General features: G+C 41.7%; 1 protein-coding gene across 1 annotated transcript; it reads left to right on the top strand.

The window, feature by feature from the left end:
• The first annotated feature begins 11,402 nt into the window (after positions 1 to 11,402).
• On the top strand, positions 11,403 to 15,756 carry LOC133367518 (galactoside alpha-(1,2)-fucosyltransferase 2-like). Its single transcript, XM_061591611.1, has 2 exons — positions 11,403 to 11,483; positions 14,607 to 15,756. The coding sequence occupies exon 2, from the start codon at positions 14,626 to 14,628 to the stop codon at positions 15,754 to 15,756; it is 1,131 nt and encodes a 376-aa protein (XP_061447595.1). The 5' UTR covers positions 11,403 to 11,483; positions 14,607 to 14,625.
• Positions 15,757 to 15,972: the final 216 nt, after the last annotated feature.

Below are 15,972 nucleotides of genomic sequence, written 5' to 3'. Positions count from 1 at the left end.
TAAATAGCCCATTTCTTGGATCACAGAAATAGAGAAGCCCAAGGTCTGTAATTTATCCATTATCTGTTTCACCCAGGGAGATTGAAAGTTGTCTCTTAAGATGTTAGAAGAGAGCCCAATAGGGTTAAATTTTAGTTTGAGCCAGGTAGAAATTCTCAGGACCCAAATCTTAGATTCAATAGTGGGTAAACCAGCCTCAAGTCTAAGGATAAAACTGGGAATGCATTTAGGAACCACAAAAATAGTTCTCAGAAAAGAATTTTGAATCGATTCCAAAACAGAAAAATTCTCAAAAGTGGTAACTTGAACCCCATAAAGTAGTTGAGAAACTACCTTTGCAGAGAAAACTTTAATTGCTGGGATGATAAGCTGACCACCTTTGTTGTAGAAATATGACAAGAGGGCTTTCAACGTTTTTTTTGCATTCCAGACCATTGTTTTGACCTGCATCTGCCAAGATCCAGTCGATTGAAACGTTAAACCTAGATATAAAACAGAATTTATTTGCTCAATTGAATGGCCATTAATTTGCCAACGATGGTTCAATCTTTTCTTAGTAAATATTAAGACCTTAGTTTTCTCATAATTAATTAACAGCGTTTGACAAGGTACCTCACCAAAGGCTTCTGAGGAAGCTTAGCAGTCATGGAATAAGAGGAGAGGTCCTCTTGTGGATAAGGAATTGGTTAAGAAGCAGAAAGCAGAGAGTAGGAATAAAAGGACAGTTCTCCCAATGGAGGGCTGTAGAAAGTGGAGTCCCTCAAGGATCGGTATTGGGACCTGTACTTTTCAACTTGTTCATTAATGACCTAGAATTAGGAGTGAGCAGTGAAGTGGCCAAGTTTGCTGACGACACTAAATTGTTCAGGGTTGTTAAAACAAAAAGGGATTGCAAAGAGCTCCAAAAAGACCTCTCCAAACTGAGTGAATGGGCGGAAAAATGGCAAATGCAATTCAATATCAACAAGTGTAAAATTATGCATATTGGAGCAAAAAATTTGAATTTCACATATACGCTCATGGGGTCTGAACTGGCGGTGACCGACCAGGAGAGAGACCTCGGGGTTGTAGTGGACAGCACGATGAAAACGTCGACCCAGTGTGCGGCAGCTGTGAAAAAGGCAAATTCCATGCTAGCAATAATTAGGAAAGTTATTGAAAATAAAACAGCCGATATCATAATGCCGTTGTATAAATCTATGGTGCGGCCGCATTTGGAATACTGTGTACAGTTCTGGTCGCCTCATCTCAAAAAGGATATTCTAGAGTTGGAAAAGGTTCAGAAGAGGGCAACCAGAATGATCAAGGGGATGGAGCGACTCCCTTACGAGGAAAGGTTGCAGCATTTGGGGCTTTTTAGTTTAGAGAAAAGGCGGGTCAGAGGAGACATGATAGAAGTGTATAAAATTATGCATGGCATTGAGAAAGTGGATAGAGAAAAGTTCTTCTCCCTCTCTCATAATACTAGAACTCGTGGACATTCAAAGAAGCTGAATGTTGGAAGATTCAGGACAGACAAAAGGAAGTACTTCTTTACTCAGCGCATAGTTAAACTATGGAATTTGCTCCCACAAGATGCAGTAATGGCCACCAGCTTGGATGGCTTTAAAAGAAGATTAGACAAATTCATGGAGGACAGGGCTATCAATGGCTACTAGCCATGATGGCTGTGCTCTGCCACCCTAGTCAGAGGCAGCATGCTTCTGAAAACCAGTTGCCGGAAGCCTCAGGAGGGGAGAGTGTTCTTGCACTCGGGTCCTGCTTGTGGGCTTCCCCCAGGCACCTGGTTGGCCACTGTGAGAACAGGATGCTGGACTAGATGGGCCACTGGCCTGATCCAGCAGGCTCTTCTTATGTTCTTATGTTCTTATGTTCTTAACAGCCGCTCCTCCAAACAAAATGTAGACAGGGCTGCTAAAAGTCGTCTGAGTCCAACCAAGGATCTTGCCAATAAGACTATATCGTCGGCATATAAAAGTATAGATCTTGAACAGCCAGCTAATATTGGAGCATGTGAAGGAATAGTGGCCAGGGAATCGACTATTCCGTTAATATAAAGATTAAACAAAAGAGGTGCTAAAACACATCCCTGTTTAACCCCTTTAAACGTAGGGACAGGATTAGATAAATGACCCTTATTGTTGCATCTAATCCGTAAAGATGTATCAGTATATAGTCCCTGTATTAATAGTAATAGTCTTTTATCAATATCCATGGCATTTAATTTCTCCCAGAGCCTCTCGCAAGATATAGAATCAAACGCAGATTTAAAATCAATAAAGGCTGTATACATCATAGTACCTGACTTAGTCGAATATTTAGATATGAAGTGATAAAGAACCAAGGCCTGGTCAATGGTTGAGCGTCCCGATCTAAAACCTGCTTGTTCTTGAGCCAGCAAATTCTTTTGTTCTACCCAGGCATTCAATTTGTCATACAGATAGGTCGCATAAAGTTTACTGATTATATTCAGTAAACTTATTGGCCTATAATTAGCTGGGTCATTGTAGGAACCTTTTTTGTGTAATGGAATAATTATTGCAAGACCCCATTCTTTAGGGATTTGCATTGAATTATTAATATAAGAAAAGAAGGCAGCTAGGAGAGGGGCCCACCAATCCGAATTTAATTTAAAGACTTCTGCAGGAATGTTATCGCTACCAGGAGCTTTCCCTAATTTAAGTCTAGCAATTAAGTCAAGGACCTCAGGTATAGTAACAGGTGGCCATTCAGGGATTTCAGCTTCCATATAATGTATTACAGTAATGTTATCACTATTCTTTTGATATAATCTGGCAAAATAATCCTCCCAGGTAGCTGGAGGGATAAAGCAAGCTAGATTGAATGAAAATTTTGGCCAGTTATAGGAAACAAGTCTCCAGAACAAGGTAGAGTTTTTTAACTTGGAAGCATGCAGTAAACACATCCAAGTTTTATTCAATTCCATTTTCTTTTTCCTTTTAAGCAGGTTCTTATAATGCTTCCTTGCCATACAATAAATTGATAGATGTTCAGGTGTTCTATTTAGTTTATAAGTTCTGTAAGTCAATACTAGATGTTTTTTATTGTCACGGCATTCTTGATCAAACCAAGTCTTGGAGCTCTTTGGCATATTTCTCCTAGTATTATTTAAGGTTGTTAAAGGAGATTTTTGAAAGGAGGCTATTAGCTGTTGAAAATAAGATGATGGATCCTCAGGATATATTGATGTAATAATTAATTCTTTAATTGCTAGAATATCAGGAATGTTTAGCCAGAGCTTGGAAAAGTTACTTTTTTGAACTACAACTCCCATCAGCCCCAGCCAGCATGGCCACTGGATTGGGCTGATGGGAGTTGTAGTTCAAAAAAGTAACTTTTCCAAGCTCTGTGTTTAGCCATGTATCTTATTCTTTTTCTACTTTAGGTAACCATCTCAGCCTTCCCGGACGAATATCTACCTCATTTTTAGTGAAAGTCCGGTGTCCCAATAATAAAGATATTGCATTACAATTAATTACAATAGTTAGAGGTCGATGGTCACTCTCCGGTCGATGTTCCACATTAAAATTATTCACTAGGTGGAAAAGCTCATGGGATACGAAAGCCAAATCAATTTGAGAAGCACCTCTTGGTGAAAGGTAAGTAAGTTCCCCTTGATAGTCTCCGCAGGTACGACCATTTAAAAGTACTAAGTTTAACTTGGTTAATTTTTGCATCAAATAAATGCCAGTATAGTTTAGTCCACTATCTCTCGATTGCCTTAAAGGGATGTTACAAAAGCCTTCTATTGAAGGAGGAATCATATGATATTTGGTATATAAAGCAGAATCGGAGGAACCTAGTCTAGCATTAAAATCTCCAGCAACTATAAGAGAAGCTTCAGGGTATTTTACAGTTAAGTTCTCTAAATAGCCTTCCAATCTTATTACTTTGTCAATAGCGTCTTTTTTATCTTTACTAGGAGGTAAATATACATTGACAAGTAGAAAAGACTGTAAAGAAGATTTTAAACTTATAGCAAGAGCTAAATTTGGCAAGGGATCAAACTTTACAATTTGTGCATTAATTTTCGTAGATACAAATATACAATTACCACCTTTAGGACGGCCACCGCTAGTACTTTGACTGGTACTTTGACTGGCCACCGCTAGTACTTTGATCCTCCTGATCATTGGTGAACTGGCTCTGTCACAAACAATTCATAATCTGCCTACTGACTTATGAATCCAATGTTATAAACTCAAACAAAAGATGCTCTATTATTACTAGATTTTGAAATATCTGAATTTAAACTTACTGTAATATGGGGTGGCCTGAGGAAATCATACTATGTGATTGTGTAACATTGGTTCCAGAGGCTATATGGGAAGAATATTATTATTATTATAATTATTATAAATTTATTTATACCTCGCCTTTCGGCCAAAGGCCCTCAAAGAAAAATAAACACAAGTATAAAAATACATCAATGAAAGCAATATAATTTACAAAAATTAAACTAAATAACAAATAACATTATTAAGAAAAAAAATGTTCAGGAAAGAAACTCAGAATTGAAGACCTCGTCTTAAAAAGACATCCATCCTTTTTCCTGCAATGTTTTGCATCTCAATGTCACTATTAATATTTTGCATCTTAATGTCAATATTAATAAATTAATTGATTGCTTCCAGGGGTGTAGACATCCGGGGTCATGGAGGGTCGTAGACCTGTTACTTTTTTGGGAGCAGAGTCCAGCCAGGTCCCTGTGTATGAGCCAATCAGCATGAAAAGGGTGAGTGTTAGCCACTGAGAAGAGTCTTTGTCCTTTATCTCTGACTGAAGCCAATCGGAGTGAAAGGAGGTGAGCCAGCCACTGAGAAGACTCTTCTCAGTAGCTAACACACAGCCTCCCCTTCCATGCTGATTGGCTCCTAGAGACATCTGTTGTAATGGAGTGTGGACTCACAAGATGACAAGGAGACAAGGGCAAGTGGAAAAGGGGCATGGCTGAGAGGGGTGGTGGTGTAACTATCATGAAGGGACCCTGAACTTCTGAATTTGCCACTATTCCACCTCTGAATTTGCTTCTCTTTTCCACTTTTTCCTCCAAGTAGCTCAGCTGTCTCTCTCTCTCTCTCCCTTCTGAGTCTTGGGGGTTTCTCTGTGGTGGCACACTGATTATGGGACCCTCCCCCCTCTGAGATATGACTGATACTTGGGATGGACGAATCTGTCCATATACGTCTCATTTTTCCAGTTGTAAGTTCAGTTCTCCACATTGCCACATCACTCTGTGATTTTCTTTTTTTTCTTCCAAAAATTCCTCATGAAAATTCATCCGTGTTTTAGTGCAGATTTCTCTTAATATACATATTTTTGCAAAGCATTTTCCCTCTTATAATGGATTTTGTATGCTAGTCTGACTAATGTATGCATTTTTGTGCACACTCTACCCTAGTACACATATTTTTTGTATGCATGACATAGCTGGAGAACTACACTGCAAAATTCAGAGAAGTGCACATTTTGAAGGGTGGCGGTGTTTCGGTTTATGTATGTAGCTTTAAATGCAAACCAAACGGAATGTCTCCCACTTATCCCTAACCGGCACCGACATTATTTACTTTTCGATGCTTGTTGAAGACATACCTCTTTGCTCAGAGTCTTTCCACTGGACTGATCCAATGAGGCCAGCTGTGAATTAATGGACTGCCTCTCTGCAACTTTATTAAGACTGTTTAAATGCTTTATTTTTAACTTCTTGTGATGTCATTGTTTCTTATTTTTATTTATTTAAAACTATTTCTAACCCTCTCTCCATTGTTCATATTTCAGGTGAGAGAGACAACTTTTCAATGCAATAAAGCAATATTTCATTTAAATACAGCTTCAAATAATATAAACAGATGAGATGCTAACAATAGATAGATAGATAGATAGATAGATAGATAGATAGATAGATAGATAGATAGATAGATAGATAGCAGAGCTTGGAAAAGTTACTTTTTTGAACTACAACTCCCATCAGCCCCAGCCAGCATGGCCACTGGATTGGGCTGATGGGAGTTGTAGTTCAAAAAAGTAACTTTTCGAAGCTCTGAGATAGATAGATAGATAGATAGATAGATAGATAGATAGATAGATAGATAGATAGATAGATAGATAGATAGATAGATAGATAGATAGATAGATAGATAGATAGATAGATAGATAGATAGATAGATAGATAGATAGATAGATAGATAGATAGATAGATAGATAGATAGATAGATAGATAGATAGATAGATAGATAGATAGATAGATAGATAGATAGATAGATAGATAGATAGATAGATAGATATTGTTTGGCACAGTGCGGACCCAGCAATGGGACCATCAGATTTTTAACATCTATTTATTACATTTATATCCCACCTGTCCTCCAAGGGGCTCAAGGTGGTATACATGGTTCTCTTCCCTCTCCATTTGATCCTCACAAAAACCCTGTGAGGTAGACAAGGCTGAGAGACTGTGACTGGCCCAAGGTCACCCAGCAAGCTTCATGGCTGAATGGGGGGTTTGAACCCTGGTCTCCCAGGTCCTAGTCCAGTGCTAACCTCTAGGCCACACTGGCTGTCCATCACTTTGGCTGCACCACAACAAGCTCCCCGCTGCCTCCTCCCATCCCCTCTCCCTCTTGGTCACCAGCAGCAATGCCCAGTGTTGGGAAGCCAGGTGAGACATGCTGCCCTGTCAACACCAGCACCACCAACACTTTGCCACCTGTTACTGCTTAAGAGCCATATAAAAAGAGCAAATAACAATAAAAAAGCACATAGCGCAGCTTGTAAAATCCACAGCAGAAGCTGCAATTTAAAAAAAGTGGATCCCAAATGCCCTGTGAAAGAAAAGAATCTGAACTTCTTGTCTGAACCCCAGTAGTAAGCGAGCCAAGCAAGCCTGTCTCAGGAAAGAGAGAAGGGCTGTAGCTAAGGATGCATGAATCTGTCAGTTCCAGTTCTCTCCGTTTCTCTCAGTTTCTCATTTTCTGCAGTCTTAACTTCAGTTCTCCACATTTCTGCACCAATTTGTGGTTTAAAAAAAAAATTGTGAAAATTCACCAGCATTTTAGTGAAACTTGCTCCTACTAAACACATTTTTGTATGCAATTTTGCCTAACATACACAGTTTTGCAAAGCAATTTCTCCAAATTAATACATTTTTGTATGTTATCTTCATTAATATATTCATTTTATGCACCATTTACCCTTGTGCATGCATTTCTATCTACATAAAAATGTAAGTGTTGTGCTGCAGTTTGCAGCGCCACAGATAGGTGGTGCTGTGAACTGTAGCATGAAACCTCCCCCCACCTGCTGCTTGCAAGGCCTGCCACTGCTTGCCTTGGCAAGTAGGCAAGGCAGCAGTGACAGCCTGGCTGGGGGTGGTGGTGCAGTGGCAGAGTTTGTCCAGGAAGGCAGCGGCATGAGGCAGCAGCAGCCTGGGTGGGTCGGTGGGAGGCTGATGTGTGGCCTAGGTACGCTGTGCTGCATGGTCAAGCTGTGCTGTGTGACAGCACTGTTTGTTCAGTAGGGTGGCAGATGTGGCAGTGGCAGAGGAACAGGCGAGGCAAGTGGGTTGGCAAGGGGAGTGGGGGTGCCTGGGGGGTGAGGGGGTGGGGTTGGCAAGTGAGAGGCTGGCGAGTGGAGCAAGCAGAGAGGAGCAGAGCTCTCTCAAGTTTATCTGCATTATTTGATTGGATAACTTTCACCCAGGGAGACTGAAAGTTGTCTCTTAAGATGTTAGAAGAGAGCCCAATAGGGTTAAATTTTAGTTTGAGCCAGGTCTCCCAGGTTGTAGTCCAACACTCTAACCACTATGCCTTGTTTCTACACAACTATTAAAGGTGGAGGAGCCCTATCCCCTTTGTATTCGGCTATCCCCTAATTCACTAGCAAAACTGACCACAAAATAGAAGTGGTAAATAGAAGTAACTGGAGGGTACATCAGTGCATAGGACCGCTAAGTTAGCCAGTGCTGTAGTAATGCTTGAGGAATAATCTCATATGATCAGATGGGGGGGCAGGGGGAGAGAAGGGCTGCCCTCAACCCAGCCCACCATATATGGCACCCACCTCTGATGGTAATGCATTCAGTTATGGATACTGGCACAACAAGCCTCCCTGCCGCAGTGTCCTTACAAGAATGAGAAGAGCTGGCACCACCGGCAAGGCAGAGAATAGAAACAGCCAAGTGCTGACTCCTCTTCCTCACCCCTCCATTGTTGCCAGGGTGGAATGCTGGGGTAACAAGAGCCCTCCCAGCTGTTAGGCGGAAGATAAACTTAGCCGGGGTGGGAGCGTGGGGGTTGAGATTGAAAGGCAAAAGGCGGTGTGTATATTGTGATGTGGGGAGGGGTGCCAGAGGACTCTGGCAGAGGTGCCAGAGCTGGGGGCCGCCTGCTCTTTAGGACTGAGATTTCGGTGGAACAGGCTTGGGATGCAAGAACAGAGTGAGAAAGTGTGGCAGGGCTGGTAACAATATTAAATTTCAATATTGTTTGGCTTTCTTCCTGATTGAGCATAGATGGGCCTATTGCACTATGATCTTGCAAGCCTGGTGGGTGATGATCAGGGACTTAACAAAAGGGCTCAGTGTTCCTTGATATCTCTCTGGAGCAGGGATGGGGAGCATTTTTCAGCTTGAGGGCCACATTTCCTTCTGGGCAGCCTTCCAGGGTCCACATGCCAGTGGTGGGCAGGGCCAGAAGCAAAAGAAGGCAAAACAACAAATGTAAATTTTGCCTTAAAAATTTTTATTTTGAAGAAAAAGCGGCTCCAGTCTGGAACATGCTTCTAATCTGGATCAAGATTCCAGACCATGTTCCAGCCACAAGAGCAAATGCCCGTACTGCTTTTTGCTCCCTAAGGGACTGTTTATGGTTAACAGGACTTCATCTTCAAAGGTAAATAGCACTGTGTGCAATTGTACCTTTCAGCACAGGGTCCTGATCCACACTGGGAGCATATTTGCTCATTTGGCTGCTTTACCTTCAAAATAAAAGTAGGCAGGTTAAGTGCGCTTCTTCAGAATCACAAACAGCAGAACATGTTGTTTGGCCCTGGTTATTCCCAAGGGGAGTGAGGGAAGGATGTGTCAATACCGGTTCTCCCAGTTTCATATCTTCCCAGTTGTGAATTCAGTGCCCCACAATTCTGCAGCAATTTCCTATTTTAAAAAAGAAAATCCTCACAAAAGTTCACCAGCATTTTAGTGTGAATCATTCTCCTCTAATAAATACAGTTTTGTATGCAGTTTTGGCTAATGTTTGTGCAAGCAATTTTCCCTGCTATTATGCAGTTATGTATGTTGCTTTCACAAATGTATTCATTTTTGTGCAAGTAATTTATTGAATTTGAGAGGCCTGCATCATCAAGGATTTTTACTATTCATTCATTAGTTCAAATTAAAAGACTGAGCAACATACACATCTGTACAATATATGGTGTAGGTCAGATTTATTATTTACAAGATCTAAATAAAGGACATGTCAAGAGGCTGCTGGGCTGCTCTTCTCTCCTTCTGGCTCAACAGCTTCCTTGCTTCTCTTCCTGCCTTAGGGATCCTGAGCTGGGGTAGAGACACAGCAGTAAAGCTAGGCGAGACATTTGGTTCAGTTTGCATTTAAAGATGAATCTACCAAATTCGTATTTCCCAAAACAAAATGTGAATCGAAACACAATTTCTGCATTACAAAGGGACTGTTACTGGGGGCTTATCTTTCGAGTCTGAGAAAGGTGGAGTGGGTCACATCCTCAAGCAGGGAGGTCCCAGGAGGAGGTGCTAAGGGTCCCCCTAGGAGTAGGGCATCCCACATTTCCTCCTCGCCTCTATCTTCCTCAGAGTAATATGGGAGGGGGGAGGTTTGGATGTCATGACACTGGGAGTATGGACCCAGTGTCTTAGCCTCCACCTCTTCTCTCTCACCCTTCTCTTCTTTTCCTCAGTCTTTGGAAAGGGCTCAGTGGTACGGCATCTGCTTTTCCTGCAGAGAGTCCCAGGTTTAATCCCTGGTATCTCCAGGTAGGACTGGGAACTCCTCTTGCCTGACACCCTGGAGAGCCACTGCCAGTCAGTGTATACAACACTGGACCGAATTAGCTTCCTATGTTCCTAGATCACAGGACCTGTCGATTGTCATTGTATTTCTGCACTGTTCATACATATTCTTTGGCTGGATACAGACAGTAGGTTTGTGGGGGGTTTGGGAGGGGCTGTAGCTCAGTGATAGAGCATCTGCGTCACATGCAGAAGGTCCCAGGTTCAGTCCCCAGCATCTCCATGTAGGGCTGGGAGAGACTCCTGTCTGAAACCCTGGGGAGCTGCTGCCGGGCAGTGTAGACAACACTGAGCTATATGGGCCAAAAGTCTGACTTAGTATAAGAACATAAGAAGAGCCCTGCTGGATCAGGCCAGTGGCCCATCTAGTTCAGCATCCTGTTCTCACAAGCAGGATCTGAGTGCAACAGCACTCTTCCCTCCTTTAGTTTCCTATCTTCCTATGTCTTGGCGCAAAATACAGAATTATAGAATTCTGAGCCCAGAAATGTGTTTTACCAGAACTAAATGGAGCTCACAGTCCTCTCAGATAAAACCCCACACCTCATTACCCCAGACTTCCTGCATTTCAGTTCATATGTGTGTGTGTGTGTGTGTGCGCGCGCGCACAGTTGCGGCATTTTGTTCCTGGTGTTGTTAAACAGCTGGTGGTTGGAAATCCTTGCTGATCAACTGCAAATCATTTACAGAACTACCAGTAGATCCAGATCTACCTTCTGTCCACCCCTGTACTAGACTATCAAAAGCATAGTGCTCCTTTACATCAAGTTACCTCCACTGGCTTTTCACGATTTCACTAGATATTTTCCATGCATTTTCACTTCAGTCTTCAAAGCCATAAGAACTTGCTTCATTTTCTAAAACAAAGTTGGAGTTTCTCAGAATTCAAAATTTTTCACCCAGTACCAAATTCCAAGCTTGTATGGAATTGCAGAAAACTCACAACACTGTCTTAAGGTCACTTGACAGTTTAAAAGATGCTTTTAGGCAGTTATATACAACTTGTATACTATTTGTGAGATGTAATAATATAATAAGTAGAGGGTTTTTTTTTTTTTTGCTTCAAGTTCATCCGGAAAACTAGTGGCTAATGAGCCACAGGCAGTTATAAAGTCCAAGGCATATATACAGCATGAAAAACTGGCATATAAGATTGTCATATTATGATCTGCATGAGTTTCATGATAGGTCTGTTCAAAAAAACTAACCTCCTTTTAAAAATCTTGTTTAAATGTCAGTCAGCCTTTGGGGATCTGCAGCCCTTCCTTCTTATAATCCAGAATGGGCAAGTTCCACCAGCAGGTACATAGAAGCAAACTACATTATCTTAATTTTTCTTGAGTCCTGCCCAGATGTCCAGGAACACCTTCAGAGACTGGCTGCAGCTCACAGGTTCAAGTTAATCCTTCACTGTGAGCAGGTAAGGAGCAATGCTGGGCATCTCTTTGCTTTGTATGTGTGTCTGTGTGTGAGAGAGAGACAGCAAAACAAATGCAAGAAGCAACTCTAGGTGGGAGAGAATAGGGAAGCAAAGGACTGTCACCTCTCCCCAACATTACAAATGGAACATGGGGGAAAAAGCTGAATTTGTTGCTGTGGAATGGATGGATGAATAGCATAGAAAATTATATCAAGAACTACAATGAAGCAAGCAAACATTTATGGATTGGGCAGGAGTTCAACAGAAAGAGAGAGGATTCCCCTTTCTTCCTGGCAGCAGACACAGCACAAAAGTGGAAATGACTATAATGAAGAAAGAAAAATTAAAAATAAAGAGGGGAATGTACTGTTAACAAAACAATGACATTGTAAATCTCCACTGATTTCAGTAATCAAGGATGAAGGTTTAATTTAGATGGTCACCTAGGAAATGTTGAGCCATGGGAACGGATGGGATAGCAATGCACCAGGATATGGTTAAAAGTGGCAGAATGCTATCTTAAGAACAAAGGCGTGAGAAAATGCAAGAGGAGGCCTCCTGGTTTTCATCAGTTACAGTTAAGATTTTTTTATTATGCAAATATATAAAAGAGGCTTAGAAAGAAAGACTAATTTTGAGGCTAAATTAATGTAAAAAATGCACAAGATTGTGATAAATTTGCAAAAACAAGGTAAAGCTGCATATATAAAGAAACAGAGAAAGGATTCGAATTGTGAAGTTCCTGAAGAAATGTGGAAGCACATACTCGGCAAACATTCTAAATCTGCAAACATAGTAATGTGTAAAGAAAATATGTTGCATATAAGTGCATGGGAAATGTTGAAAATGTATAATCAGCAAGTGTTGGATACAGGGGAAAACAAAGGGAGAATTTATACACATGTGGTGGGAATGCCAAAAGGCAAAAAAAAATCCTGGAAGTTGATAACAACCCTAATAACAGAAATAGTTCAGGCCGATTTGCCACTAGAGCTAGCAGTGTGTTTATTGAATTATATAAATAAATGGATTTCATAGGAGAAATAAGAATAGGTACTGTATATTCTTACAATAACTAGAATTTTATTTGCTAAGACATGCAGAACCAATCAAAGTTCAAGTAAGAAAGATTTGTTAAAGGAATTCTGGGGACAAATGAAATTAGTAAAATTAACTGCTTGAATGGGGAGTTTGCATATGAATCTGTACGAATCTCCTCCTACTGCTCCATTAAACATCCTACAAATTCTATACATATATTCTGTTTAGGATGGAAAATATATCTGGGCTTTTTAGGGACACAGTCACAGTATGGCTGGGAAAATGTTTGGTTTTCAAGAATTCTTGGGACACTTCTTCTGTTGTCTACATTTTACCACATACATTGCCACATCCTGTGTTGTGCAGTTGCATAATATAAACTCCATCATATAAATTCCATTCATTTCTTTCTTCAAGACTGTGGGAACCCGCAACATGTTTTTGAGTGTTGCACATTATCCTGTGATCTGCTAACTAAAATATGTAACTTGTCCTTTGGGTCCTCCTCCGTGTCTGAGGACTGGAAAGTGGCAAATGTAACGCCAATATTCAAAAAGGGATCCAGAGGGGATCCCGGAAATTACAGGCCAGTTAGCTTAACTTCTGTCCCTGGAAAACTGGTAGAAAGTATTATGCAAGCTAGATTAACTAAGCACATAGAAGAACAAGCCTTGCTGAAGCAGAGCCAGCATGGCTTCTGCAAGGGAAAGTCCTGTCTCAGTAACCTATTAGAATTATTTGAGAGTGTCAACAAGCATATAGATAGAGGTGATCCAGTGGACATAGTGTACTTAGACTTTCAAAAAGCGTTTGACAAGGTACCTCACCAAAGACTTCTGAGGAAGCTTAGCAGTCATGGAATAAGAGGAGAGGCCCTCTTGTGGATAAGGAATTGGTTAAGAAGCAGAAAGCAGAGAGTAGGAATAAACGGACAGTTCTCCCAAAGGAGGGCTGTAGAAAGTGGAGTCCCTCAAGGATCGGTATTGGGACCTGTACTTTTCAACTTGTTCATTAATGACCTAGAATTAGGAGTGAGCAGTGAAGTGGCCAAGTTTGCTGACGACACTAAATTGTTCAGGGTTGTTAAAACAAAAAGGGATTGCAAAGAGCTCCAAAAAGACCTCTCCAAACTGAGTGAATGGGCGGAAAAATGGCAAATGCAATTCAATATCAACAAGTGTAAAATTATGCATATTGGAGCAAAAAATCTGAATTTCACATACACGCTCATGGGGTCTGAACTGGCGGTGACCGACCAGGAGAGAGACCTCAGGGTTGTAGTGGACAGCACGATGAAAATGTCGACCCAGTGTGCGGCAGCTGTGAAAAAGGCAAATTCCATGCTAGCAATAATTAGGAAAGGTATTGAAAATAAAACAGCCGATATAATGCCGTTGTATAAATCTATGGTGCGGCCGCATTTGGAATACTGTGTACAGTTCTGGTCGCCTCATCTCAAAAAGGATATTATGGAGTTGGAAAAAGTTCAGAAGAGGGCAACCAGAATGATCAAGGGGATGGAGCAACTCCCTTACGAGGAAAGGTTGCAGCATTTGGGGCTTTTTAGTTTAGAGAAAAGGCGGGTCAGAGGAGACATGATAGAAGTGTATAAAATTATGCATGGCATTGAGAAAGTAGATAGAGAAAAGTTCTTCTCCCTCTCTCATAATACTAGAACTCGTGGACATTCAAAGAAGCTGAATGTTGGAAGATTCATGTTTTTCCTGCAGAGCTCAAGGCAACACACACTGGGGTTTCCAGGCAATCTCCCATTCAGGGACTGGTCAGATCAAGACTTGCTTAGTTGAAGCAAGGTGGCTGCATCATCAGTCTTTAGACCATGGGCTGAGTATGCTCCCAGGCATTTGTGTATAGGTTATCAGGCTTGTTAACCCAGGCTGCAATCCGAAACACATTTACCTTGGAGTAAGCCCCCCTGAAATCAATGGAACTTACTTCTGCCTAGACATGTATAGCACAACGTGTGACAGTGCAATCCAAGTCCCTACTGACAGACATCAATAGCTGTGTTCTGTATGTTAACTCTACCTGCCTTTTCACTCCATTTTGCTCTTTCTTCAGGTGCCCCAATTGCAGAGCTATGAATCTCTCAGAAAAACATTTCTTCAGCCAACCTGCCCTCTTATTCTTCCTATACTTATGTATACTTATGTCCCTCTCCACCTTCTTGCACCTGTACAACAAGATGCCAAACCAGTGGTGGAGGGTCAATATGAAGGACACATCCAATTTCCTATTTACGGGACTGCCTGTTTTCCTCACCAACTCCTCCAGTTCTTCCAGCTCATTCTCTAACACTACCCATAATTCATCCAGTTCACCCTCTAAGATTACAGATAGTGGTATATGGACGGTGAACTCCATTGGCCGCTTGGGGAACCAGATGGGGGAATACGCCACCCTCTATGCCTTAGCCAAGATCAATAACCACCAAGCATACATCCTTCCTGCCATGCACCAGTACTTAGCACCAATATTCCAGATCTCTTTGCCTGTGATCCATGCTGAAGTGGCTAAAAAGATCCACTGGAAGAACTACAATCTGCATGATTGGATGTCAGAGAATTATAATCATATCCAAGGCAAATATGTCAGACTGACGGGCTACCCTTGTTCTTATACCTTTTATCACCACATCCGCCAAGAGATACTCCAGGAGTTCACCTTCCATGACCACGTAAAAGAAGAGGCCAATCAATACCTTCAGGAGCTGAGAGGGAAACGCCAGGAGGTGACATATGTTGGAGTGCATGTCCGGAGAGGGGATTATGTCAGGGTGATGCCCAATATCTGGAAAGGTGTTGTGGCTGACAGAGGCTATCTGGAGAAAGCCATGAACTACTTCAGAGAGAAATACCTCAATCCCATCTTTGTGGTGGCCAGCAATGGGATGGAGTGGTGCAAGCAAAACATTAATGCCTCCAAGGGGGATGTTTACTTTGCTGGGGATGGACGAGAGTCATCACCAGGGAGGGATTTTGCTCTCCTGGCTCATTGCAATCACACAATAATGACCATTGGCACTTTTGGCATCTGGGCTGGCTATCTGGTTGGTGGGGAGACTGTCTACTTGGCCAACTACACCCTTCCTGACTCTCCTTTCCTCAAGGTCTTCAAGCCCTCGGCAGCGTTCTTGCCTGAATGGATTGGGATCCCAGCAGACCTTTCCCCTCTGCTATCCAAGCAACCTGCTGAAGTCCAGAAGCCATAAGTTTGAGCTGATAGTTGCTGATTCATGCACATGTGTGAAAGTGGTCACCAACACTCCTGATAGGGCACTGAAAGACAGAGCTTGGTCAACCATATTGATTCCACCTATTTTAGACCTCACTCTGTAGTAAGGTGAAATGGTGGGGACAAAGTCTTTCCATTGTTATGCACATATAAGCAATATATACATAGACACCATGGTCTATATCTTCATTAT

This window comes from Rhineura floridana, chromosome 11 (assembly GCF_030035675.1).
Source record: "Rhineura floridana isolate rRhiFlo1 chromosome 11, rRhiFlo1.hap2, whole genome shotgun sequence".
Lineage (NCBI taxonomy): Eukaryota > Metazoa > Chordata > Lepidosauria > Squamata > Rhineuridae > Rhineura > Rhineura floridana.
The sequence above is the reverse complement of the archived record's forward strand: the minus strand, read 5'-3'. Positions and strand labels throughout refer to the sequence as shown.

Bases quoted from the DNA above. Each gene is read 5' to 3' on its own strand.
- LOC133367518 (XM_061591611.1), top strand. From the start codon at position 14,626: ATGAATCTCTCAGAAAAACATTTCTTCAGCCAACCTGCCCTCTTATTC.